Source organism: Theropithecus gelada, chromosome 3, assembly GCF_003255815.1.
Source record: "Theropithecus gelada isolate Dixy chromosome 3, Tgel_1.0, whole genome shotgun sequence".
NCBI lineage: Eukaryota > Metazoa > Chordata > Mammalia > Primates > Cercopithecidae > Theropithecus > Theropithecus gelada.
Window position 1 is genome coordinate 125,881,781 of NC_037670.1, and position 26,803 is coordinate 125,908,583.

The 26,803-nt window shown below is 39.5% G+C and overlaps 1 protein-coding gene across 2 annotated transcripts in view; it reads left to right on the forward strand.

Annotated features, from left to right (window-relative positions):
- MAGI2 (membrane associated guanylate kinase, WW and PDZ domain containing 2) overlaps positions 1–26,803 on the forward strand; it is a 1,480,053-nt gene that overhangs the window by 1,137,546 nt on the left and 315,704 nt on the right. For both annotated transcript variants that reach the window (XM_025379587.1, XM_025379588.1), the window contains exons 8-9: positions 1,453–1,574; positions 3,518–3,700. In XM_025379587.1, coding sequence (XP_025235372.1) covers positions 1,453–1,574; positions 3,518–3,700 — 305 coding nt within the window. The remainder of the gene's footprint in view (positions 1–1,452; positions 1,575–3,517; positions 3,701–26,803) is intronic.

Here is a 26,803-nt window from a genome sequence, read left to right on the forward strand (position 1 = left end):
TAACGCACCCAAGGTCACACTGCTAGTCAAGTGGTAGAACTGGAATTTGAATACAGGACTGATTGACTGCAGAGCCTGTGGGGCAGGCAGCTACTTTACTCTGTCTCCCATGAGAAAAGAATTAGATCTTACAGTTGACTTACCTTGTTTCTGGGAACTGCTTTGAAATGATCTGATTCATAGTATTGGAAAATTGGTTGTTGAGATGTTGCTGCTTTTATCTCCTTTCTTTTCTGAAGCTGTAAGTGGTTTGTGTTGGGGACGTGCAGGGTGTACACACATGATAAGTATGTGTGTACATGCCAATGTGAAATCATACATCAAAAAGAAAAAAGTGTGCAGAGATTCAGTTTAGAAATAAACACAGCCAAGTCCAGCCTTCCCACTGGACATGTGATTTAGAGCAAATAATCCGATCTCTCCACGTGTCAGTCTCATTGCCTTTAAAAGGGGGATAATTAGAATGCAAGTCTGTGTTGTTATGAAGCTTCATTGAGGAAAATTATATATAGGAACTGGCCAAGAGTTAAGTACTCAGTATTTGTCAGTTTCTCCTCCATCCCTTCTCTCCTCTTCATGCTTGCCTGCCATAATTCTATTTCAGTTTGCACAAAGAACCAAAATCAATGTATATGCCAGCCCTCTCATGGGATGTTTATATCCTAGAGAAAGAGCAACATAGGCCCACCACTGAAAGCAGGATTGTTGGTTCCTACTCTCCCTTGAAAAGGAACTCTAAATTTCAAACAGCCTGCTATATAGGAATTCACAGTGTGCTTGGACTATAAGCTCTCAGTTTAGCTGGGCCACAGTTGCTTCAAGCCACTCTGCATCTGATACCTACGAGTTTGCCCTCTCACCATGTAGAATATAAATTCTCCACTTTTGATTGATTTCAGCATCAACTGTCCTACATATGCATTCTGTAACTTCTGCAAAGATCTTGGGAGTCTTTCTCCTGAATCCCAGTCTCTCAATCCAGGACTAACTCTAAAAAGTGCAGACTCTGGTTGCTATACACTATCAAAGAATTTACCTCATATTCATCCTGTTTGATATGGGGACTCTGCAAAGCTCAGGTGATGTTCTTTTCTTCAACACCATTCAGTATAAATTTCATTTCTTGACCACTTATTTTATTGCGTATTAAACTCATCTCAAATGAACATAGTAGACCAGAAAGTAAGTGCACTTTCTAGTTCTTTTAGCTGAATCATGCATGATGTAAATAGAACAACATATGATAGATCCTTTGAGAACTCAGCACTTGTCACAGAAATGTGTGTTGTACACAGGCCAGCCCAGTCAGGAGCCTAACGGCGTGCTGGGTGAGACACTTGACTGTAATCAGATAAGGTGGCCCTTAATCACCTGCCCTCTATAGAGCCATACGTATGGTCTTTTAAATGACCTTGCCCCACTGTTATCCTAATTGGAAATTTTCTTTTTTAGCCACATAAATAGAAGAACACAGTTTGAAAATCCTGTCCTGGAAGCAAAAAGGAAGCTACAGCAACATAACATGCCCCACACAGAACTTGGAACAAAGCCCCTGCAGGCCCCAGGTTTCCGAGGTATGATACCTGTCAGCATGTGGTGTTTCAAAGGGAAAATTGTCTGTCAAACTGCCTGCTTTTCCAAATATGTCTGTAGCTTGGACCATTTTGAAAATTTGATTTGCTTTCTCCAGACCCTCCTATTAGCTTTAGCTGGATGTTTGCATTCTCTCTAAACTAATGCCTTTAGCAACCGCAGATGAAGTTAAACCTTATAGGAATGTACAGCATGTCACCAGGTGGAGGAGATTAATGGATTTTTATAGTGGCCCTGTAAACTCCAGAGATTCTTAGAGACTCATAAGTTTGTCCTTAAAAGACCAAGCACAAGAATGAGGCTTGTTCTCCTTTGTGACAGTAGACAACTCCTCATGGACATTACCTAGGCCCAAATCCATCCGCCCCGGTGCAGCCCCGGAGAGGTCGCGCAGCGTGAATGACTTGTCTTACTATCAGCGCGACCCAGCAGGGAGGCCCTGGCTGTTTGGTACGTCCCAGGGCTGCTTGCGGGACCTGACTACACCTGGGAGCCACGTAGTGGGATGAGTTGCTGCACGAACTTTTCACAGCTAGTGAGCTTCTAAATAAAAGCACAAAAGAGTCTTTAGAGTCGGGCGCTCTAGGCTTGCCTGCTGATAATTTTCACGCCATATAATGCAGCATAATTAAATGAATGTAAAGGTCTCCTGATGAACTTCTCTCCAACTATAAACATTAATTTGATAAAGCAAACATAGGAGAAAGGATTATATGTGGTTTTTATTTATGTTTTAAAGAAGCTCTGTTTTTAATAAAGGTACACGTGATACGTAAGTGGACAGAAAAAGCAGAAGTCTAATAGAATGACTCATTATTTTAGAGTTTATTACATGTCACCCAGAATGTAACAACAAAGATATCATGCAGAATACTTAACTGAGTTACCATGTACAATTTGGCTGTTACAAATATTAAATGAGATCACCTAAATATAACACATTTTAAAAGAGTAATATAAAATATTTATCTGTGATAGAATTTAAAGCAGATATTAATTCTGTTTCCTAGTATGACTATTATTTTTTAAAACACTTATTATACTTAGGAATATATTTATTACAGATCGTAGCTGGAAAAGCATATTATATAACAAATTAGTAGGTAAATCAATGCAGTGCCTATTCAGATTATTCAGGCATATGATTTGAATCTATCAACATATTGTTATAAAATGTGTTACCTTTACATTCATAATTATATCTAAAAACATTGGCTTGCCTTTTGCTCACATTTTAGAGTATACTAAACACTATCAGAGCCAATAGCAATTTATTTACCTGGTTATCTTTATAGTATCTCACAACAGAGCAGTGTAAACAAAAGTCAGTCCCACATACAGGTACTCTTTCTAAGCAATCTGGACCTTTGAGTGTGTGATCACATTCCACTGTTTCTCTGTTTGTGATACTGCACATGCTGAAATGTGCTATTATTCACTTTTAAAAAATCACAAGTCCTTTTCATGTTTCTACCCTTATTTCTTCAAGGCTTAGTGTAGGATCGGCCACTGACACATACCTCCTACCTGGAATCTTTTCTAACAACCAGAGGAACAGATCCAGATGTTGTCTGGATGATTTGGGCTCCTTGTCCTCTTTTCTCAGAAGGCTCTGGCAGCCTGTTCACACAGCCTTTTTTAAGCCCAAGAAGGCTAAATTAATGAGTGGAAACTGATTTGACAAAAACTCTGTCTCCAAACCAAACAGCTTTTTCATCTTTCCCTGGATGCTTGGGACTGCTCTTCATGTGTAGGAAGTTCTAATAGTTTTGCTCCTCTTGTAGTCACCACCTGCTTGCATTTGCTGTGTAAGACCCCCACATTTACCCCTGGGATTGTCGCTGCTCGGGGGCTGGCTTTCTCCTGTCTGAGAACTTGCCTTGAACATGCCTTTTTCTTTTTTAACTTATATTGGCCGATGTAGAAAAACCACTCTTCACCCGGGATGCATCCCAGTTGAAGGGAACATTCCTCAGCACCACCCTAAAAAAGAGCAACATGGGTTTTGGATTTACCATCATTGGTGGAGACGAGCCTGATGAGTTTCTGCAGGTGAAAAGTGTGATTCCGGATGGCCCCGCAGCACAGGATGGAAAAATGGAAACAGGTAAGACCCTTCACGGTTTACAAAATGGTTTTGCAACATCTTTTTTTCTAAAGGCAAATATAAGGAGCTTCTTTTGTGTTTTTATTCAAAAGACAAAGGTCACTTCACTTTAGGAAAAGCAAAAAGCATAAATTATGTTTCCCCTAAGTTTAAAAATATCAAGTTGAATTAATTTAGAAACAATTTCGAATATAATTTTTGCCTTCTTTTTTAGACTACCCCTTCTGTTTGCTGGATTCAATGGTCTCTTGAGATTGACACTTTTCTAATTTATCTCTAGAGTTTGTTCTTAGGGGTGTGATTAACATTTCACACTTTTCTAACTTATATTCAGCCACAGTATTTTAAAATCTGTGTTAATCTTATAATATTCTCATGCTATATAACCCAGGTTAGTTATTGAAATATACATGCCCATCTCATACAGAAAATTTTTAACTGGACTAAGTCTGTCCCCATATAATGTTTTCATATGTGAGTCTTTTCTAGTCCTTAAAAATTACTTTTCATATATAATTACTCAGATGTCTACTCAAATCACAATTGAAATTTATTTCATGTGGAAATACAGAGGCAAATTGCTAAGGGCAGGAACATATAAAAGATGAAAATTACAGACAGTAAATGAAAAAGTAATGAACAAGGTTTGGCTTCACAGTCTGATTTTAAATTTTCTTGCCTGGCCCATGATCTTGGGTAAGTCCCACAGCTTATAAATATTAATTTCCTTATCTAGAAAACAATGAAGAAATTAAGTTTGACCTATGTATTTTAAGTGCTGATTCAAGATTTGTATAGTGTAATTTTTTTTAATTATACTTTAAGTTCTGGGGTAGATGTGCAGAATGTGCAGTTTTGTTACATAGGTATACACGAGACATGGTGGTTTGCTGCATGCATCAACCCGTCATCTACATTAGGTATTTCTCCTAATGCTATTCCTCCTTTAGCCCCCAGCCCATGGACAGGCCCCCCCAGTGTGTGATGTTCCCCTCCCTGTGTCCATGTGTTCTCATTGTTCAACTCCCACTTATGAGTGTGAACATGCGGTGTTTGGTTTTCTGTTTTTGTGTTACTTTGCTGAGAATGATGGTTTCCAGCTTCATCCATGTCACTGCAAAGGACAGGAACTCATCCTTTTTTATGGCTGCATAGTATTCCATGGTATATATATGCCACATTTTCGTTATCCAGTCTGTCATTGATGGGCATTTGGGTTAGTTCCAAGTCTTTGCTGTTGTGAACAGTGCTGCAATAAACATACGTGTACATGTGTCTTTATAGTAGAATGATTTATAATCCTTTGGGTATATGCCCAGTAATGGGATGGCTGGGTCAAATGGTAGTTCTGGTTCTAGATCCTTGAGGAATCAACTCACTGTCTTCCACAATGGCTGAACCAATTTACACTCCCACCGACAGTGTAAAAGTGTTCGTGTTTCTCCACATCGTCTCCAGTATCTGTTGTTTCCTGACTTTTTAAAGATCACCATAAACTGACATGAGATGGTATCTCATTGTGGTTTTGATTTGCATTTCTCTAATGACCAGTGATGATGAGCTTTTTTTCATATGTTTGTTGGCTGCACAAATGTCTTCTTTTGAGAAGTGTCTGTTCATATGCTTTGCTCACTTTTTCATGGGGTTGTTTTATTCTTGTAAATTTGTTTAAATTCTTTGCAGATTCTGGATATTAACCCTTTGTCAGATGGATAGATTGCAAAAACTTTCTTCCATTCTGTAGGTTGCGTGTTCACTCTGATGGTAGTTTCTTTTGCTGTGCAGAAGCTCTTTAGTTTAATTAGATCCCACTTGTCAATTTGGGCTTTTGTTGCCGTTGCTTTTGGTGTTTTAGTCATGAAGTCTTTGCCCATGCCTATGTCCTGAATGGTATTGCCTAGGTTTTCTTCTAAGATTTTTATGGGTTTAGGTCTTAAATTTAAGTCTTCAATCCATCTTGAGTTAATTTTTATATAAGGTGTAAGGAAGGGGTCCAGTTTGAGTTTTCTGCATATGGCTAGCCAGTTTTCCCAACACCATTTATTAAATAGGGAATTCTTTCCCCATTGCTTGTTTTTGTCAGGTTTGTCAAAGATCACATGGTTGCAGATGTGTGGTGTTTATTTCTAAGGCCTCTGTTCTGTTCCATTGTCCTGTATATCTGTTTTGGTACCAGTATCATGCCATTTTGGGTTACTGTACCCTTATAGTATAGTTGGAAGTCAGGTAGTGTGATGCCTCCAGCTTTGTTCTTTTTGCTTAGGATTGCCTTGGCAATGTGGGCTCTTTTTGGGTTCCATATAAAATTTATGGTGGTTTTTTCCAATTCTGTGAAGAGAGTCAATGGTAGCTTGATGGGGATAGCATTGAATCTATAAATTACTTTGGGCAGTATGGCCTTTTTCACGATATTGATTCTTCCTATCCATGAGCATGGAATGTTTTCCATTTGTTTGTGTCCTCTCTTATTTCCTTGAGCAGTGGTTTATAGGTTCTCCCTGAAGAGGTCCTTCCCATCCCTTGTAAATTGTATTCCTAGGTATTTTATTCTCTTTGTAGCAGTTGTGAATGGGAGTTCACTCATGGTTTGGCTCTCTGTTTGTCTGTTATTGGTTTATAGAAATGCTTGTGATTTTTGCACCTTGATCTTGTATTCTGAGACTCTGCTGAAGTTGCTTATTATCAGCATAAGGAGCTTTTGGGTTAAGACGATGGGGTTTTCTAAATATATAATCATGTCATTTGCAAAAAGAGACTATTTGACTTCCTCTTTTTCTATTTGAATACCTTTGTTTCTTTCTCTTGCCTGATTGCCCTGGCCAGAACTTCCCATACTATGTTGAATAGGAGTGGTGAGAGAGGGTATCCTTGTCTTGTGCCAGTTTTCAAAAGGAATGCTTCCTTTTTTTCCCCATTCAGTACGATATTGGCTGTGTGTTTGTCATAAATAGCTCTTATTATTTTGAGATATGTTCCATGTTTATGGAGAGTTTTTAGCATGAAGTGATGAATTTTCTCGAAGGCCTTTTCTGCATCTTTTGAGATAATCATGTGGTTTTTGTCATTGGTTCTGCTTATGTGATGGATTACGTTTATTGATTTGCGTATGTTGAACCAGCCTTGCATCCCAGGAATGAAGCCAGCTTGATCATGGTGGATAAGCTTTTTGATGTGCTGCTGGAGTCAGTTTGCCAGTATTTTATTGAGGATTTTCACAGCAATGTTCATCAGGGATATTGGCCTGACATTTTCTTTTTTTGTTGTTGTGTCTCTGCCAGATTTTGGTATCAGAATGATGCTGGCATCATAAAATGAATTAGGGAGGATTCCCTCATTTTCTATTGTTTGGAATAGTTTCAGAAGGAATGATACCAGCTCCTCTTTGTACTTCTGGTGTAATTCGACTGTGAATCTTTCTGGTCCTGGACTTTTTTTTGGTTGGTAGGCTATTAATTACTGCCTCAATTTCAGAACTTGTTATCAGTATAGTGTAATTTTTCAATGCCTTAGAATACTATTATAAAGTATGATAACTATATCTTTAAAGGAATATACTCTTTCACCATTGTCATGTTTTTCACATTTATTTAGTTTATGATATCAACTTTCCAAACTCAATCAGTTCTAGTAGATACAAAAATTAAAGAATTCCTTTGGAGAAAAAGTTCCGCCTTTTTTATGACCAGTACACTGATGAATTGTTCTTCCATGGGTTTTAAAGTGGTGTGTGTGTAGAGAAACAAAAAAAAAAAACTGAGGTATTCATCTGACATTTTTAATTTTAAATATCACCAATGCTATATTACCATTTATCATATAGTTTCTGTATAAATAACTTTTTAAGGTACCCTTATGAGTATATTTGTCACTGCCACTCATTTGTGAGTAATGCATATTGTATCTCCTTAAAAGTTGAGATGAAGTTTCAAAACTAACTCACCACATTTCCAAACACTACTGTTATAAAAGTCATGTGTACATAATTTTCTACAAGAGTGAGTGAGAAGGTGTCCAACTCTGCCATTCATTTGCTGATATTTTTCTGAGCATCCACATCTTCATGTTGCCAAAACCTCACAAACATCGAATTTTTCAGTAAAAATTACCCTGTTGCCTACAATTAGAATAAAAGAAAATTATGGGACTAATTCCGTCTTGGGAGAGGGGAAAGACTCCCCAGTGCTTTTGAACTTCAGTGAAGTATTTCACAAATCCATTTCTTTTTAGAATAAAAATGTAGTTATTTTTCTTTCCACTATTTCATGTTTCAAAACTAGAAAAGATTTATTTCAGTGTAAACTTAAAAGACAAAATAAAAATATTTGCATAGAAAATGTTTTTTCTTTTTTACTCATTTTGCTAGTTTGCCACACCCACACAGTCTAAGTTAGCTTTATTCAACCACAAAGTCAAAGCTTTATTTAGAATTTAGCAGATTGTCTTCATTTAAGATGATCACAAAGCAGGTCCTAGGGGAGATAAAAGAACTAAAGATTTAATTCTATTCACCATCTCCTATTTAGTCCCCTATGCATTTAACTTGCTGAGCACCTCTCTTTCATAGTCATTGCAGTGTGCCAGGGCTATAAAGATGGGAAGAACACAGACCTGTTTCTCAAGGCGTTCACAACTAGGAGGGGCCACATGCCCATAAACAAGTAATTGTAGCAAAATATAATAGGTCTGTAATAACCACAATATTGGCACAAAGTCAGGAGAGTAGGAGAAGTGAGCAACAGATGTTTGGTTGTTTGTTTGTTTGTTTGTTTTCTCAAGAGATGGGGTCTTGCCGTGTTGCCCAGGCTGGTGGGACTCAAACTCCTGGGCTCACGCAATCCCCCTACCTCAGCCTTCCAAGTAGCTAGGACTACAGGAATGCAGCATCACACCTGGCTAAGCAACAGAAAATTTTTAAAGTATACTGCTAACTGTATAATTTTATTAGGCTTTTATAGGGATGATAATGCCTCTCATTGGAAAAGAGTTTAATCAAACAAAATGTAATGCTTGTTAAATATTCAAAAAATTTAAAATATTTACCTGAAATTGTGAGATAATTTAAAAACGACATGTAAAAACACATTTCTGCAATGTCCCACATGTTATAATAGAGGGACTGGCTCTTCAGTTCAATTCAGCAAATATTTAGTGAATGTGCCAGACATTTTGCTAATTACTAGCAAATCCCAAATTACTAGGGAAGCAAAAATGAGACAAATGTTTCTATCTCCAAGAAGTTTACCAGTGACATGTTAATGAATATTTATATCAATGCAATAACAGAAATATGTACATAAGTACAACAGTAGTACAGAGGAAAGGGGGATCCATTCTGCTGGGAGGTGCTTAGGGAAGGCCTCATAGAGAAGATGATGCCTGAAAGAGTTTTGGATGATGAACAGGTATCTGCTAGGTGGACAAGTGATGAAGATCATGGGAAGAGGAAATAGCACATGTAGAGAGGCACAGTAGTGAGAAGTGCCTAGAAAAGAGGGTACGCCACCACCATGTACATTAATGTTTCACCTTCAGTGTGAATTTATGGTGAAGTATGGGGTAAAATGATCATCATAAGTGGTGAAGATGAACTACTTAGACTTGTAGCAAACAACAGAGACGGTATAGAGTCATATATCCTCAAATAAAAAAACCAGAATATCACAAATACACATATACCTGTGATTAAAACCATTCTCATAGAATTTTTCAACTAAATTTTTAGCCCATTTGGCATAGAGGTTTACTCTATGGCTAATATTTTGTTTTACTTATATGTTCCTGGAACATAAAACAGTGCTGGGCAAATAACAGGTGCTCATAAGTACTTCTTGGATGGACAGACAGATGGACGGATGGAAGGACAGATGGATGGATGATTGGATGGATGCTTTTAAAAATGAAGAAATGAAATTTGAATAAGCCGAATTCCTCTTTTACAGTCTAGCCTAGTCAATGCTAATTGGACAATGTAGCTGACCACTGAAGCACCAACAAACCAGTTTTTCAGTTTCTGGATGAGATTTAAAAGACAAGTACATGGTAAAGACAAAATTAATTTTCTTTTTTCTAATGACTTTATATATCAAATGAACCTCAAAAATTACCACAAATAATAGCTACTACAGATACAAAGGATAAGTTACTGGTATTGAAAAGGTGAGCAGTCTCATTTGACATTGAAATAAACATGAAAATATTTTAGTCAACTTCTCCAGCTCTAGGTGATCTGTAATTTAGTCAAAGAGATGTCAGTAGTTTGTGCAGGCACAAAGAAAAATCCTCTGTACCAAAAAGTTTGACCCTGGGTCCTGTACAAGAGAAATAAGGGTAGAGTTGGGAATTATTTCTTTCTTAGTCAGCACTGACTCCTGGGAAGGGATGGAGAACAGGAGAAAATGAGGGCAGTGTGCCTTTGGCTGCTTTTTGACAACTAATTGAGCCAATCCCCAATGATCCTATAATGTTGCAGAAGGATTCTCAGAAAGAATTACCATAGTGCCCAGAAACCCTCTGAATTCTTGTTATTAAGTATTCTACACATCCCAGCAATCATTTGTAAACACTAGAGGCCCGGATTACATTGTTTAAAGTATTTTAAAAATCAAGTTTGATGTAACATGGCTTACACAGAAACCACGGAGTCTGAAAGATAGTTATCTAACATCCTTCAGTTAAAAAGCTTCCCTCTTTACATGATGTTTTATGTTTTTCCCCAGGCTAATTTTTGAATCAAAGCTTGTGGTTTGCAACATACATGAGAGAGAAGAGAGCTAACATCTTCATGAAGTGCTTCCATAGGCAGGAGTTGAATTATGAAGTAACTCACAACCTGTTAGTTTTTACTTGCCTTCTTTTAGCATTTATCCATTTTATTAGTAAAATCACAAGAAAGTATCCTGAGAGAAAAACATGCAAGCATCCTAGCATTCTTCTTCATCTTTCTCTTCTTTTTGTCTTCTTTTCTTCTTCTTCTCGCTTCTTTCTTCTGTCTTCTTTCTTCTTCCTTTTCATCATCTTTTTCTTGACAGAGTCTCACTATGTCACCCAGGCTGGAGTGTAGTGGCACAATCATTGCTCACTGTAGCCTCCAGCTCCTGGGCTCCAGTCATCCTCCCACCACAGCCTCCCAAGTAGCTGGAACCACAGCCTTGCACCACCATGCTTGGCTAATTTCTTTAAAATTTTTATAGAGACAAGGTATCACTTTGTTGCCCGGGCTAGTCTCAAACTCCTGGCCTGAAGCAAGGCTCCCACCTTGGCCTCCCAAATGCCCGGATTACAGTTATGAGGCACCATGCCCAGCCATTCCTAGAATTCTTTAACCCCTGGCACTTCTCCCCTTGAGCAGGTAGATGTCACTGCTCTTTTAGTGGTTGCTACCTCTGTATCTGTGCTTCTAAAAGTAAGGGCACAAGATTAACTTTGTCAGAACCATTTGGAGAACATTTTAAAAATACAGATTCCTGTGCCCCCAGACCTACTGATTCCAGATTTCTAGAAGTAGTGTTCCACACAGTGTGTGTGTGTGTGTAATTGTTGAAGCAGTACATGTGCATGGTAAATAAAAAAGGATCAAAATATTTATCATGCTTAAAATGTCTCCACCCTGTCCCTTCCCACCCTCTAGACCTAGATCCCAGAGACAATGGATTAGTTTACATTCTTTTAGATATTTCTTTTGGTAGCTACCTTCACACTTCTAATGAATACACTTATACAGTTGTCTTGATTTAACAGTTTAGACATGACCTATATTTACTTTCTTTTAGAAAAAAATGAAGCTTTAGCATCTGGTAACCCTCCTACATCCTCCCAATAGAGTTTGACAACTAATTTTAGTGAAATTTGCATAGTTTTTGCATCATTATGGCTTTGTACATTTGTTCACTGAGCCCAGTAATGTACCATAAATATATTGTTTCCCTTAAACAGATTTGTGGAGTTTTATAATCTTTCTTTATTGCAATATCTTTCTTAAAATAATCATATTTTCCCAAAAAAATGTCGTATTAGGTGCTATGGAGGATCTCCTTTTTTCTGGTCATTTTTTTTGTCTTGCAGCCCCTGTCTAGTGGGGTGGTTGCACGGCTGACACTTAGGGACTTTGCATTATATTTTTCCCAAACACAGTCCACTGTTATTCCTATCCATATTCTCTTTTTCTCACATATCTTTATTTTACTAGAGTGTGGTGCTCACATGTCTAATGTTTCTAGATTTTCGTATTTAAGAGTGAAATCCTATAAAGATACTTGGGAGTCCAACGTTGGTGGCAGAGTTTGAAGACTAGTCAGATTTTATTTAGGGTTATGAAGCAGGGACAGAATAAGAAAGTCTAATCTGTTCTCCAGGGCATTTTTCTTTCTGTTTTGGAGACACCCTCATTCTCTGACTTGGGTGTTTGGTGGGAGTTCTGCATGCAGGCAAATGGCCAGGCAGATCTTCCATATACTCAGATCAGATCTTTCCAGATCCCTAGCCCTTCTGGGGTTCTGTGGAGCAACTGAGAGTCCTTCCTGTCCGTGCTGCCCTCCCAGCCAAGAAGACACTAGAACCAAAATCAGCAAACTCTGTAAAGGATCAAATATTAGTAAATACTTAGGTAAAACATTTTAGGTTTTGCAGACCAAATGGTCTCTGTTACAATTCTTCAACTCTGCTATTGTGAAAGCAGCCCTAGACAACATGTAAAGACAAGTGGGTGTGGCTGTGTACCAATAAAACTTTAATTACAAATACAGGTAGCAGCAGGTTTTGCCTCATGGGTCTTAGTTTGCCAGCTCCTGCTCTGGAATATGCTTTTCAAAGTCATGATACCTCTGCTCTCATGCCTGTATTGGCATTCCATATTCTAGAATTCTCTTCCATTGTCTTGTCTTACAACCATCCTTCTCAGGGTCTCTTCATTGCCGTGGATTTATCTATTTTAAAGTCCTTGTTAAAGAGAAAGATGTGTGTTCAATCTGTTATCTTGAACCAAAAGTCTTAGAATCTGCATCATATGCCCAATGGAGTATGAGAACGACTGCCTGTAGTAGTAGCAAGAAGATTCCTTTCTCACCTACTATACAGCTTTGCAAACACCCTCCATCCTAACCTCCCCCTCTGCCATTCAAGCCTATACTCAGAACTGCTTTGAAGGGGTGTGTGTGAATAACAACAGTGGGGACTAGCTTTTAGGGTGGAGACTAAGGGCTTCTATCCAATAGAAAAAAACCTAATCCTTACATTTATCTTTCTTACCAGTCACATTAAGTGGCTTCTAGAAATAAGTCTAGGATGTTGGACTATAAGCAGTTTCTCACTTTGGGGGGTTTTAGCACTGTTTCAGGATACTCTATCCCATAGCATTATTATCTGAAATCTTAGTTACCCTTTTTACCCTCTAGGGAAGAGTGTGGATTAACCTGAGGCCCATGTGGATGGTGATGGGCCTGCTCTCAGAGGAGTAGTTATTGCCTGTCTTTTTAGTGCTGGCCATTCCGTATTGATTTTCCAGTTAATGGTCATCCAGTGGTTTCCCACTCCACCCCAGCCCAGTGTTCTCTGGCCCTTCCTAACCATTCTGAGCGCCTTAGCAGTTTAATACAATTTCCTGGTTGTTCATTAAACATTCCCTGAGAAAGAGCTGCAAGAAAGCCTAAGAAGTCGTTTTAAAATGTTTTCTGACTTGTTTTTCCACCACTTCATAACCAACCTATATCCAGAGCAAGCTTCCTTTTGAAACCTGAGCACACACTGAGGTGGGCTCTCCCTATAACTGCCCTCCTACTGCCTGCCCTATTTAAAATGTCTTAGTGAATCTGCCAACCTTTCAACACCACCCTTCACCATAGCCAGGTGTTCATATTTAGGTAGTGTAAATCATTTAGGTAGTCTGTCAATTGCCAGAAGCAAATGAACTAATCAGAGAAATGTAATTTTTCTACTCCTTTGAAGTACCTGTTTAGTTTTCTATTGCTGCCTAACAAACTATGCCAAACTCAGGTGATTTAAAAGAACACTAGATCGTTGGCTCATGATTCTGCAATCTCACTTAGGATCAGGCAGGTCGCTGTCTTCTACTAGACTTACTTCGGGACTCATCACCCAGCTGCAGTCATATGAAGCTCTCCTGGGGCTAGGATGCACAGGGCGACTTCACTCACACTTCATGCCTCCACTGGGATGGTTGGGACACCTGAGATCTTGCCAGGCATTGCTCCACACAGTCTCAATGACAAGGTAGCTTAGGGTACCTTGAGAGAGCAAAAGGGAAGGCTATCAGGCCTCGTAAGGCCTAGGCTGGTCCTGCACAGTGTCACTTCTACCCCATTCCATTGATTTAGGTGGTATAAATCATTGAGGTGGTCTGCCAATTCCTAGAACCAAATGAACTAACCAGAGAAATGCAGCTCTTCTACTCTTTGGATCAGAGCGAGTCATAGGTCAGCGCAGACTCAAGGCAAGGGAAGCCTTTTGGTGGAGAAGTAGCAAAAAATGTTTAGTAATCTTTTATCTACTGCAGTATGCTTGGGGCTGCTTTGTTTCGGAGTTCTCTGGGTTTGCGCAAACTCCGCTGAGAAAAGTACCTTTCACTTTTATGGACACTCTGCCATCTCACAATCTTTCTGGTACAGAGCATTGATAATGTTTTCCCTTTCAGTTCTCTGTAGTGCTAGCAATAAATAATGGTGAATCATAATAGCACATCCAGAAATTATAAGCAGTAAAACCACCAGGTCTCTAGCTTTATCTTTCTAATAAAAATAAAGGAAGTGGTTATAGGAATTCAATTTTTCAAAAAAAGGTTTTAATCTAGCAAAATATTCATACGTCATGTTAGATAATTTTCTAAAACTGCCGTGACATAACATCATTTTGCCTGTTTAGACATTTATGAACTTTAGGTGTTAATGAAAACATTTTGGTACCTCTCAAAGTCAGAAAATAAATTTCTAGCCAACTGACCAATACTAGTATCTTCCAGTAGAAAAGAAATAAACTTAGCCCATCAATATATTTACTCTTTGTTCTTTCTAAACACACCTAACTTTCAAAACTCCACCTCATTTTGTTCAAATACCTAATATCTCCACTGCTAGTAATGTATCTCTCAGATCAATAACAGCACATCTCACAGTGAGGATGAGGGCAGCGCTGAACTCTTTCTAGCCACTACTCTCCTTTTGTTTTTGAGACAGAGTCTCGCTCTGTCGCCAAGGCTGGAGTGCAGTGGCACGATCTCGGCTCACTGAAAGCTCTGCCTCCCGGGTTCACACCATTCTCCTGCCTCAGTCTCCCAAGTAGCTGGGACTATAGACACCCGTCACCATGCCCGGCTAATTTTTTCATATTTTTAGTAGAGATGGGGTTTCACCTTGTTAGCCAGAATGGTCTCGATCTCCTGACCTTGTGATCTGCCCGCCTCAGCCTCCCAAAGTGCTGGGATTACAGGTGTGAGCCACCGCGCCCAGCCTACTCTCTTTTTATAATGACACATAGGTGATACAGATGTCACACCTGGAAAAGTACTTGAATTTGGCTACAGACCAAAGCACATGGGGATTAAAAACAATGTCACTGCATCAGTTCTTAAAACCATGCAATGTTTCAGCAACACATTTAGTTTTAAAAAGAGGCCTTTGTAACCCAAATGCTATGGTGGTGCCTCTTTATTCTCATTTCTGTCTTTTCTCTTCTTTTTGCCTTGCATAGTTCTCTTTATTCCCTCTTCATTTAAAATCACATTCTGATAAAAGCTCACTTACGAAGGGGTAACTATACAAATCTGATCCTAAGTTCTCATCTCTGCTGCATAATTAAGAACTTTACTATCATTTTAGTGCAGATATAGCAAAGTATGCTACTTTACATTTTTTTCTAGTTTCAGTATTGGTATCCATTTGGATAAGTCACACAGTAATCAAGATACGATATTCATGATGATTTTACCTATTAAGGTCATAGAACTCAATGCACTTAAATGTTCATTTATTACTATTATTTTTAAGTTATTCTGCACAAAATATTTGTATTAACTTGCACTAAGGCTCACTGGCCCTCTGAGGAGCTAAAGGAAAAAACAGATGGGGCCTCTACTCAGCCTGAGAGCAAAGCTCAGAATGGTGCTAGACGTTATAACACCAAGAATGTTATATTAGAGTACCAGAGTATGCTACTGGGTATAAAATTGGCATTTTAAAAACATCTGAAAGCCTGTTATTTAGATATAATAGAAATGGACTGGAAAATATGGGGTTAACATCACGTTTTTATACTTAATAGTATAGGAGGAGGTGGTTGGCTGTGAGTATATTAGTGAGAGGTGTTTACCTTCGATAAATTTCAACTAAAAGTAACAGCTAAATGCATTTAAGCAGTTATTTTCACTTCAGCTTTTTTTTTTCTTTTTCTTTTTTTTTTTTTTTTTTTTTTTTTTTTTTTTGAGACAGAGTCTCGCTCTGTTGCCCAGGCTGAGTACAGTGGCACAATCTTGGCTCACTGCAAGCTCCACCTCCCAGGTTCCTGCCATTCTCCTGTCTCAGCATCCCAAGTAGCTGGGACTACAGGCGCCCGCCACCATGCCCAGCTAATTTTTTTCTATTTTTTAGTAGAGATGGAGTTTCACTGTGTTAGCCGGGATGGTCTCGATGTCCTGACTTCATGGTCCGCCCGTCTCGGCCTCCCAAAGTGCTGGGATTACAGGTGTGAGCCACCGCGCCCGGCCCACTGTAGCTTTTTAAGTGTAGGTCCAAAATCACCAATTCCCTTGCTTTATCGATGAACCAAAGTGATACAACTAGATGCAAAGATTTACCAGATTCTGCTATCTGGACTGCCATCTGCATTATTTTTTTATACATAATTTCAACTTTTATTTGAGATTCAGGGGTACCTGTGCAGGTTTGTTAATAGGTGTATTGAGTGACACTGAGGTTCGGGGTATGCATGATCCTGTCACTCAGGTATTGAGCATAGTTTCTCAGCCCTTGCCCTGACCCTCCCTACTCTAGTAGTCCCTAGTGTCTGTTGTTTCCATCTTTATATCCATATGTACCCAATGTTTAACTTCCACATATAAGTGAGAACATGTAGTATTTGGTTTTTTGCTCTTGTGTTAATTCACTTAGGACAGTGACCTCCAGCTGCATCCATGTCACTGCAAAGGACATGATTTCATCATTTTTTATGGCTGCATATATTCTGTGGTGTGTGTGTGTTCTATGGTGTGTATGTGTGTGTACACACACGCACATGTATATGCACCATATGCACTCTTACAGACAATGTCAAGTTCGTTCCGTTCCTACTACTCTGTCTCTCTGAACTGAGCCTTTGGTTCATCAGGAAACAATCTGCTTTTTATGAAAGATGCTTATTTTTATCTGCTCCTCCCTCAGTGAATTGGAAATTCTCATTTGCCAGCTCCTGCCTCCCCAACCTTACTGTAAGTTCACTGAGATCAAAACCTGTGTCTGACTTGATCGTGAATAAATCTCCAAGACTTAGCTCATGACCAGGTATATGGAAAATATTCAACTTTTTGATTAAATAAGTGAATGACTCTTTCTATGTGGTACTAGTCTGACATGGATTACTATAGAGTCATAAGGTTTGCTGTAATCATCATAGATTATTCTATGATTATGTTCTCCTTACAGAATTATTTAAAGCTTTTCTTAGTCTAGTTTAACCAAACATCTCACCAGATGAGTTATTATACATAAAATACTTAAGTCATGGCACATGCAATCTCTCAGAAATGGTAGCCATTACGAATCTCCATAAGGCTATCTTCTAATAAATTAAAGCTATAATATTCTAAGAGTAATGGATACATGAAAAGATCTTATCAACTCTTAGGATGTTCACCCTTTGGATCCTGGAGACAAAATGATTCTGCATTGAACATTTAAAGACACCTCTTGCTTCTTTAAATCATTTTAGACTTAATAGAGGTATCAGAAAATTTTCAGAATTGTGGTACCATGTTAACAACTGTTCTGTTGGCAGACTGGCAGCTGAAACAGGGACATTTCACCTCTTTTGTATGCATTATCTGACACTGAAATTGGGCTAGGTGCCGTGTCAGTATGCCGTAGGATGCTCATCTCTTTTTCCTAGGCACGTTTTACAGCAGTCAGTAACCTAATCTTCATGTGTTTAAAAATGGTCTCTCCTATTTGATACGGTAACCCACTCCAAAAATAAAAGCAAGTCAATTCTGAATCATAACAAAAAGAAAAGTCTGAGGAGGGTAAGATAGTTGGAACATGCGTGAGGAAAGGTAAATGTTTCTGCTAAGAGAAATAACACTCATTGAAATAAATATATAGGATATTGGTGCATATTCCTACAGTTTGTCATATGGGTTTGCAAGTGCTCAGTGAATAGTTTAATTGTACAGATATGCACATATGTATCATCATCCACAGGTATGTGGAACAACATAAGTGAGAAGAGGCAAGAAACGTGTCTTTCATTTTCTTTAGCTAAGTCATAGATCTTAGCTCATAATTATGAATCTCTTAGTATTCTGAATGAAGAGACTTCATTGAAGTCAATAGGAGATAAATTACCATGCAGACCTTTGTTTATAAGTGTGATTCTGCTGGGTTTTGCAAGCTGCCAGTGAAATTACAGATAGAGTGCGCTGGAGTCTGCAAATGTCAAAACTGCTGCAGCTGCAGAAACATTATTCCTGTATCCAGTGTAATTAATGTGCCTCTCATCTGCTCCAGCTGAGGATTTGCATGAAGTGACAAGAGTACGTGTGGTAAATCTTGAGTGTCGTCATCTAACTTACTACTTTGCTGGAAAATCAAACTCTGTAAGGTAAATTTTGCTTTTTTTAATGGCAAGAACTATTGTCAGAAGGGAAAAAATTCTACCACATATATGAAATATTGACAAAATAAGTGGGAACTTTGTTTTGTCAGGCCAAGGTTAATAGCCTAGAACTGTCTTTCTTTATATCATCACCTTTATGTTCCTGCTCTCTTTGTTTTAAAGTATTGGGTCCTAATATTTTCACTCCTCTTACTTCTTTGTTGTATTTCTTTTGTATTTTCTTATCTGACTGTGGGAGGTGGTGGGAAAGAATACTGGATATATTTTCTCCTGTGTCCTCATGAGAGAATAAAAATATTTGGTATGAAAAATGACTTAGATTGCCATAGGTATAAATTTCATATCAAATATTGAACATAATTTTAAGCACAATGATAAGCAATGTAGCAACATTGGCATTTTTTAAGAGAAGTCTTTCATGGATTGGTGTAAGATTGTGATCCAGGATTGGGGGATATAAAGGCTTCAAAGTGTTAAAGTAATGAGAATAAAGTAAGAGAGAGGTGTGTGTGTGTGTGTGTGTGTGTGTGTGTGTGTGTGTGTGTGTGTGTTTTAGAGCTGGTTAGAGCTGGGAGCAACAAGAGCTGAGATATAAGTATCCATTGAACATTCCTGGAGAACAAGATGCCAGAATTTTCTGGTCACTAACATTTGCCTACAGGCTACATCAGTGGTGACAGGTGTAATCTCAAAATTTACAAAGTGGAACTTCAAGTACAAAGTAAAAGATATGAAATTGTTTTTAGTGTTTTCATCAAAGCTTAAGTCCTTGAGGGGTTTTTGGTTTTTTTTTTTTAACGAAATGCAAAGGTCATTTTTCCTTGGGAAAAAAAATAACCACCTGCCATTTCCTTGAGAAAAGGTGACATTTTTCTATGAAAAGGAGACATTTTGCCCAGAGGCAAGTGGAGGCAGTTTCTAGGATTGCCTGACAGTGAGTTTACGTAAGAGCTGAACAAGATGCTGTGCCTCTGGCAGAAATGACATTTTCCTCCCTATTCAGAGCTGCAAATTGTACAAAAATACAAAACTGATTTTTCATGGTAAATTACCAAGGCTCTTATTGATGTGTGGAGTGGCATTATTAATTAACGTTATGACTTCATGCCTTGTTGAGACAAGCAGAGGTTATACAAAGATGGCAGGCTGGGGCACTTAGCCGAGTCGGAAGTCCAGGGCTTACATCTGATTTCTGTCATCGACTAATCTTGTTCTGTTTTACAATCCACCTAGCCCCTTATTGCAGCATCAGTATTCCCATCTATTATCAACTCTTCAAAATAGATACATCCACTTGCTCATTCATTTATTCACCAAACCTTATCAGGGGACATTGAGTGGCATTTTTCATAGAATTGACTCCATGACCCACAAACCCACCTCAGTGCTACTGTGGGACTCCCCTACTATAATCAAACCCTCTCCTCTCACCCTAGCTTCCATAAACAGAAGCTGAAGAAGGGAAAACAGAATCTTCAGGGTAGTTTTTCTTTTTCTTTTTTTTTTTTTTTTTTTCAGGAAGTACTTGGGGTTTTTTTTTTTTTTTAATTTATTTATTTATTTATTTATTTATTATTATACTTTAAGTTGTAGGGTACATGTGCATAACGTGCAGGTTTGTTACATATGTATACTTGTGCCATGTTGGTCTGCTGCACCCATCAACTCGTCATTTACATCAGGTATAACTCCCAATGCAATCCCTCCCCCCTCCCCCCTCCCCATGATAGGCCCCGGTGTGTGATGTTCCCCTTCCTGAGTCCAAGTGATCTCATTGTTCAGTTCCCACCTATGAGTGAGAACATGCAGTGTTTGGTTTTCTGTTCTTGTGATAGTTTGCTAAGAATGATGGTTTCCAGCTGCATCCATGTCCCTACAAAGGACGCAAACTCATCCTTTTTTATGGCTGCATAGTATTCCATGGTGTATATGTGCCACATTTTCTTAATCCAATCTGTCACTGATGGACATTTGGGCTGATTCCAAGTCTTTGCTATTGTGAATAGTGCTGCAAAAAACATACATGTGCATGTGTCTTTATAGCAGCATAATTTATAATCCTTTGGGTATATCCCCAGTAATGGGATGGCTGGGTCATATGGTACATCTAGTTCTAGATCCTTGAGGAATCGCCATACTGTTTTCCATAATGGTTGAACTAGTTTACAATCCCACCAACAGTGTAAAAGTGTCCTATTTCTCCACATCCTCTCCAGCACCTGTTGTTTCCTGACTTTTTAATGATCGCCATTCTAACTGGTGTGAGATGGTATCTCATTGTGGTTTTGATTTGCATTTCTCTGATGGCCAGTGATGATGAGCATTTTTTCATATGTCTGTTGGCTGTATGAATGTCTTCTTTTGAGAAATGTCTGTTCATATCCTTTGCCCACTTTTTGATGGGGTTGTTTGTTTTTTTCTTGTAAATTTGTTTGAGTTCTTTGTAGGTTCTGGATATTAGCCCTTTGTCAGATGAGTAGATTGCAAAAATTTTCTCCCATTCTGTAGGTTGCCTGTTCACTCTGATGGTAGTTTCTTTTGCTGTGCAGAAGCTCTTTAGTTTAATTAGATCCCATTTGTCAATTTTAGCTTTTGATGCCGTTGCTTTTGGTGTTTTAGACATGAAGTCTTTGCCCATGCCTATGTCCTGAATGGTACTACCTAGGTTTTCCTCTAGGATTTTTATGGTATTAGGTCTAACATTTAAGTCTCTAATCCATCTTGAATTAATTTTCGTATAAGGAGTAAGGAAAGGATCCAGTTTCAGCTTTCTACTTATGGCTAGCCAATTTTCCCAGCACCATTTATTAAATAGGGAATCCTTTCCCCATTTCTTGTTTTTCTCAGGTTTGTCAAAGATCAGATGGCTGTAGATGTGTGGTATTATTTCTGAGGACTCTGTTCTGTTCCATTGGTCTATATCTCTGTTTTGGTACCAGTACCATGCTGTTTTGGTTACTGTAGCCTTGTAGTATAGTTTGAAGTCAGGTAGCGTGATGCCTCCAGCTTTGTTCTTTTGACTTAGGATTGTCTTGGAGATGCGGGCTCTTTTTTGGTTCCACATGAACTTTAAAGCAGTTTTTTCCAATTCTGTGAAGAAACTCATTGGTAGCTTCATGGGGATGGCATTGAATCTATAAATTACCTTGGGCAGTATGGCCATTTTCACGATATTGATTCTTCCTATCCATGAGCATGGTATGTTCTTCCATTTGTTTGTGTCCTCTTTTATTTCACTGAGCAGTGGTTTGTAGTTCTCCTTGAAGAGGTCCTTTACATCCCTTGTAAGTTGGATTCCTAGGTATTTTATTCTCTTTGAAGCAATTGTGAATGGAAGTTCATTCATGATTTGGCTCTGTGTTTGTCTGTTATTGGTGTATAAGAATGCTTGTGATTTTTGCACATTAATTTTGTATCCTGAGACTTTGCTGAAGTTGCTTATCAGCTTAAGGAGATTTTGGGCTGAGACAATGGGGTTTTCTAAATATACAATCGTGTCATCTGCAAACAGGGACAATTTGACTTCTTCTTTTCCTAACTGAATACCCCTGATTTCTTTCTCTTGCCTAATTGCCCTAGCCAGAACTTCCAACACTATGTTGAATAGGAGTGGTGAGAGAGGGCATCCCTGTCTTGTGCCAGTTTTCAAAGGGAATTTTTCCAGTTTTTGCCCATTCAGTATGATATTGGCTGTGGGTTTGTCATAAATAGCTCTTATTATTTTGAGGTACGTTCCATCAATACCGAATTTATTGAGCGTTTTTAGCATGAAGGGCTGTTGAATTTTGTCAAAAGCCTTTTCTGCATCTATTGAGATAATCATGTGGTTCTTGTCTTTGGTTCTGTTTATATGCTGGATTATGTTTATTGATTTGCGAATGTTGAACCAGCCTTGCATCCCAGGGATGAAGCCCACTTGATCATGGTGGATAAGCTTTTTGATGTGTTGTTGAATCCGGTTTGCCAGTATTTTATTGAGGATTTTTGCATCGATGTTCATCAGGGATATTGGTCTAAAATTCTCTTTTTTTGTTGTGTCTCTGCCAGGCTTTGGTATCAGGATGATGTTGGCCTCATAAAATGAGTTAGGGAGGATTCCCTCTTTTTCTATTGATTGGAATAGTTTCAGAAGGAATGGTACCAACTCCTCCTTATACCTCTGGTAGAATTCAGCTGTGAATCCATCTGGTCCTGGACTTTTTTTGGTTGGTAGGCTATTAATTATTGCCTCAATTTCAGAGCCTACTATTGGTCTATTCAGGGATTCAACTTCTTCCTGGTTTAGTCTTGGAAGAGTGTAAGTGTCCAGGAAATTATCCATTTCTTCTAGGTTTTCCAGTTTATTTGCGTAGAGGTGTTTATAGTATTCTCTGATGGTAGTTTGTATTTCTGTGGGGTCGGTGGTGATATCCCCTTTATCATTTTTAATTGCGTCGATTTGATTCTTCTCTCTTTTCTTCTTTATTAGTCTTGCTAGTGGTCTGTCAATTTTGTTGATCTTTTCAAAAAACCAACTCCTGGATTCATTGATTTTTTGGAGGGTTTTTTGTGTCTCTATCTCCTTCAGTTCTGCTCTGATCTTAGTTATTTCTAGCCTTCTGCTAGCTTTCGAATGTGTTTGCTCTTGCTTCTCTAGTTCTTTTAATTGCGATGTTAGAGTGTCAATTTTAGATCTTTCCTGCTTTCTCTTGTGGGCATTTAGTGCTATAAATTTCCCTCTACACACTGCTTTAAATGTGTCCCAGAGATTCTGGTATGTTGTATCTTTGTTCTCATTGGTTTCAAAGAACATCTTTATTTCTGCCTTCATTTCGTTATGTACCCAGTAGTCATTCAGGAGCAGGTTGTTCAGTTTCCATGTAGTTGAGCGGTTTTGATTGAGTTTCTTAGTCCTGAGTTCTAGTTTGATTGCACTGTGGTCTGAGAGACAGTTTGTTATAATTTCTGTTCTTGTACATTTGCTGAGGAGTGCTTTACTTCCAATTATATGGTCAATTTTGGAGTAAGTACGATGTGGTGCTGAGAAGAATGTATATTCTGTTGATTTGGGGTGGAGAGTTCTATAGATGTCTATTAGGTCTGCTTGCTGCAGAGATGAGTTCAATTCCTGGATATCCTTGTTAACTTTCTGTCTTGTTGATCTGTCTAATGTTGACAGTGGGGTGTTGAAGTCTCCCATTATTATTGTATGGGAGTCTAAGTCTCTTTGTAAGTCTCTAAGGACTTGCTTTATGAATCTGGGTGCTCCTGTATTGGGTGCATATATATTTAGGATAGTTAGCTCTTCCTGTTGAATTGATCCCTTTACCATTATGTAATGGCCTTCTTTGTCTCTTTTGATCTTTGATGGTTTAAAGTCTGTTTTATCAGAGACTAGTATTGCAACCCCCGCTTTTTTTTGTTCTCCATTTGCTTGGTAAATCTTCCTCCATCCCTTTATTTTGAGCCTATGTATGTCTCTGCGTGTGAGATGGGTCTCCTGAATACAGCAGACTGATGGGTCTTGACTCTTTATCCAGTTTGCCAGTCTGTGTCTTTTCATTGGAGCATTCAGTCCATTTACATTTAAGGTTAAGATTGTTATGTGTGAACTTGATCCTGCCATTATGATATTAACTGGTTATTTTGCTCGTTAGTTGATGCAGTTTCTTCCTAGCCTCGATGGTCTTTACATTTTGGCATGTTTTTGCAATGGCTGGTACCGGTTGTTCCTTTCCATGTTGAGTGCTTCCTTCAGGGTCTCTTGTAAGGCAGGCCTAGTGGTGACAAAATCTCTAAGCATTTGCTTATCTGTAAAGGATTTTATTTCTCCTTCACTTATGAAACTTAGTTTGGCTGGATATGAAATTCTGGGTTGAAAATTCTTTTCTTTAAGGATGTTGAATATTGGCCCCCACTCTCTTCTGGCTTGTAGAGTTTCTGCCGAGAGATCTGCTGTGAGTCTGATGGGCTTCCCTTTGTGGGTAACCCGACCTTTCTCTCTGGCTGCCCTTAAGATTTTTTCCTTCATTTCAACTTTGGTGAATCTGGCAATTATGTGTCTTGGAGTTGCTCTTCTCGAGGAGTATCTTTGTGGCGTTCTCTGTATTTCCAGGATTTGAATGTTGGCCTGCCCTACTAGGTTGGGGAAGTTCTCCTGGATGATATCCTGAAGAGTGTTTTCCAACTTGGTTCCATTTTCCCCCTCACTTTCAGGCACCCCAATCAGATGTAGATTTGGTCTTTTTACATAATCCCATACTTCTTGCAGGCTTTGTTCATTTCTTTTTCTTCTTTTTTCTTTTGGTTTCTCTTCTCACTTCATTTCATTCATTTGATCCTCAATCGCTGATACTCTTTCTTCCAGTTGATCGAGTCGGTTACTGAAGCTTGTGCATTTGTCACGTATTTCTCGTGTCATGGTTTTCATCTCTTTCATTTCGTTTATGACCTTCTCTGCATTAATTACTCTAGCCGTCAATTCTTCCACTTTTTTTTCAAGATTTTTAGTTTCTTTGCGCTGGGTACGTAATTCCTCCTTTAGCTCTGAGAAATTTGATGGACTGAAGCCTTCTTCTCTCATCTCGTCAAAGTCATTCTCCGTCCAGCTTTGATCCGTTGCTGGCTATGAGCTGCGCTCCTTTGCCGGGGGAGATGTGCTCTTATTTTTTGAATTTCCAGCTTTTCTGCCCTGCTTTTTCCCCATCTTTGTGGTTTTATCTGCCTCTGGTCTTTGATGATGGTGATGTACTGATGGGGTTTTGGTGTAGGTGTCCTTCCTGTTTGATAGTTTTCCTTCTAACAGTCAGGACCCTCAGCTGTAGGTCTGTTGGAGATTGCTTGAGGTCCACTCCAGACCCTGTTTGCCTGGGTATCAGCAGCAGAGGCTGCAGAAGATAGAATATTTCTGAACAGCGAGTGTACCTGTCTGATTCTTGCTTTGGAAGCTTCCTCTCAGGGGTGTACTCCACCCTGTGAGGTGTGGGGTGTCAGACTGCCCCTAGTGGGGGATGTCTCCCAGTTAGGCTACTCAGGGGTCAGGGACCCACTTGAGCAGGCAGTCTGTCCCTTCTCAGATCTCAACCTCCGTGTTGGGAGATCCACTGCTCTCTTCAAAGCTGTCAGACAGAGTCGTTTGCGTCTGCAGAGGTTTCTGCTGCTTTTTTGTTGTTGTTGTTGTTGTTGTTGTGTAGCTGTGCCCTGTCCCCAGAGGTGGAGTCTACAGAGACAGGCAGGTTTCCTTGAGCTGCTGTGAGCTCCACCCAGTTGGAGCTTCCCAGCAGCTTTGTTTACCTACTTAAGCCTCAGCAATGGCGGGCGCCCCTCCCCCAGCCTCGCTGCTGCCTTGCCGGTAGATCACAGACTGCTGTGCTAGCAATGAGGGAGGCTCCGTGGGCGTGGGACCCTCCCGGCCAGGTGTGGGATATGATCTCCTGGTGTGCCTGTTTGCTTAAAGCACAATATTGGGGTGGGAGTTACCCGATTTTCCAGGTGTTGTGTGTCTCAGTTCCCCTGGCTAGGAAAAGGGATTCCCTTCCCCCTTGCGCTTCCCAGCTGAGGCGATGCCTCGCCCTGCTTCAGCTCTCGCTGGTCGGGCTGCAGCAGCTGACCAGCACCGATCGTCCGGCACTCCCCAGTGAGATGAACCCAGTACCTCAGTTGAAAATGCAGAAATCACCGGTCTTCTGTGTCGCTGGCGCTGGGAGTTGGAGACTGGAGCTGTTCCTATTCGGCCATCTTGCTCCGCCCCCCTAGTTTTTCTTATATGGGATTTGTGTTTGAGAGGTAACACAACAATCTGCATCAAAAAGAAAGGGGAGGCTACAGGAGAATCACTCATTGAAATTGGGGTAGCCTGTAGGAAGGGAAGATGGAGATCACGTTTCCAAATTGGACATCTGCTCAGGCAGTGGACTCGCTTCCTTTGCCAGTCATAACAGGAAGGAAGTGAATTGGAGAGAGATGGCAGGAGAGAGAAAGACATGGCAATGAAGCCATTGCAACAGTATTTGGCATGAGGAGGCTATGTGAGATTTCTATGGTTGAAGTGACCATGGAGAATAGAGCCTGATTTGTGCCAGCTGTCTTCTATCCTCCACTCAAGAGAGCTGCCTGCTGGGCAAGGAACACCCAGCATCAACAGACTGGGCAGTGCTCCAGTGTGGCAGGAGCTGACAGAGGTGAAAGAGGTCAAGCTTGAACCAAATATTACACTGGCCGGAGGAAGAATGCACAGATCCATCCCACAAAAGAGCCAGCCACTGGATGCCTGCCACTTCAACAGCCAGTTAC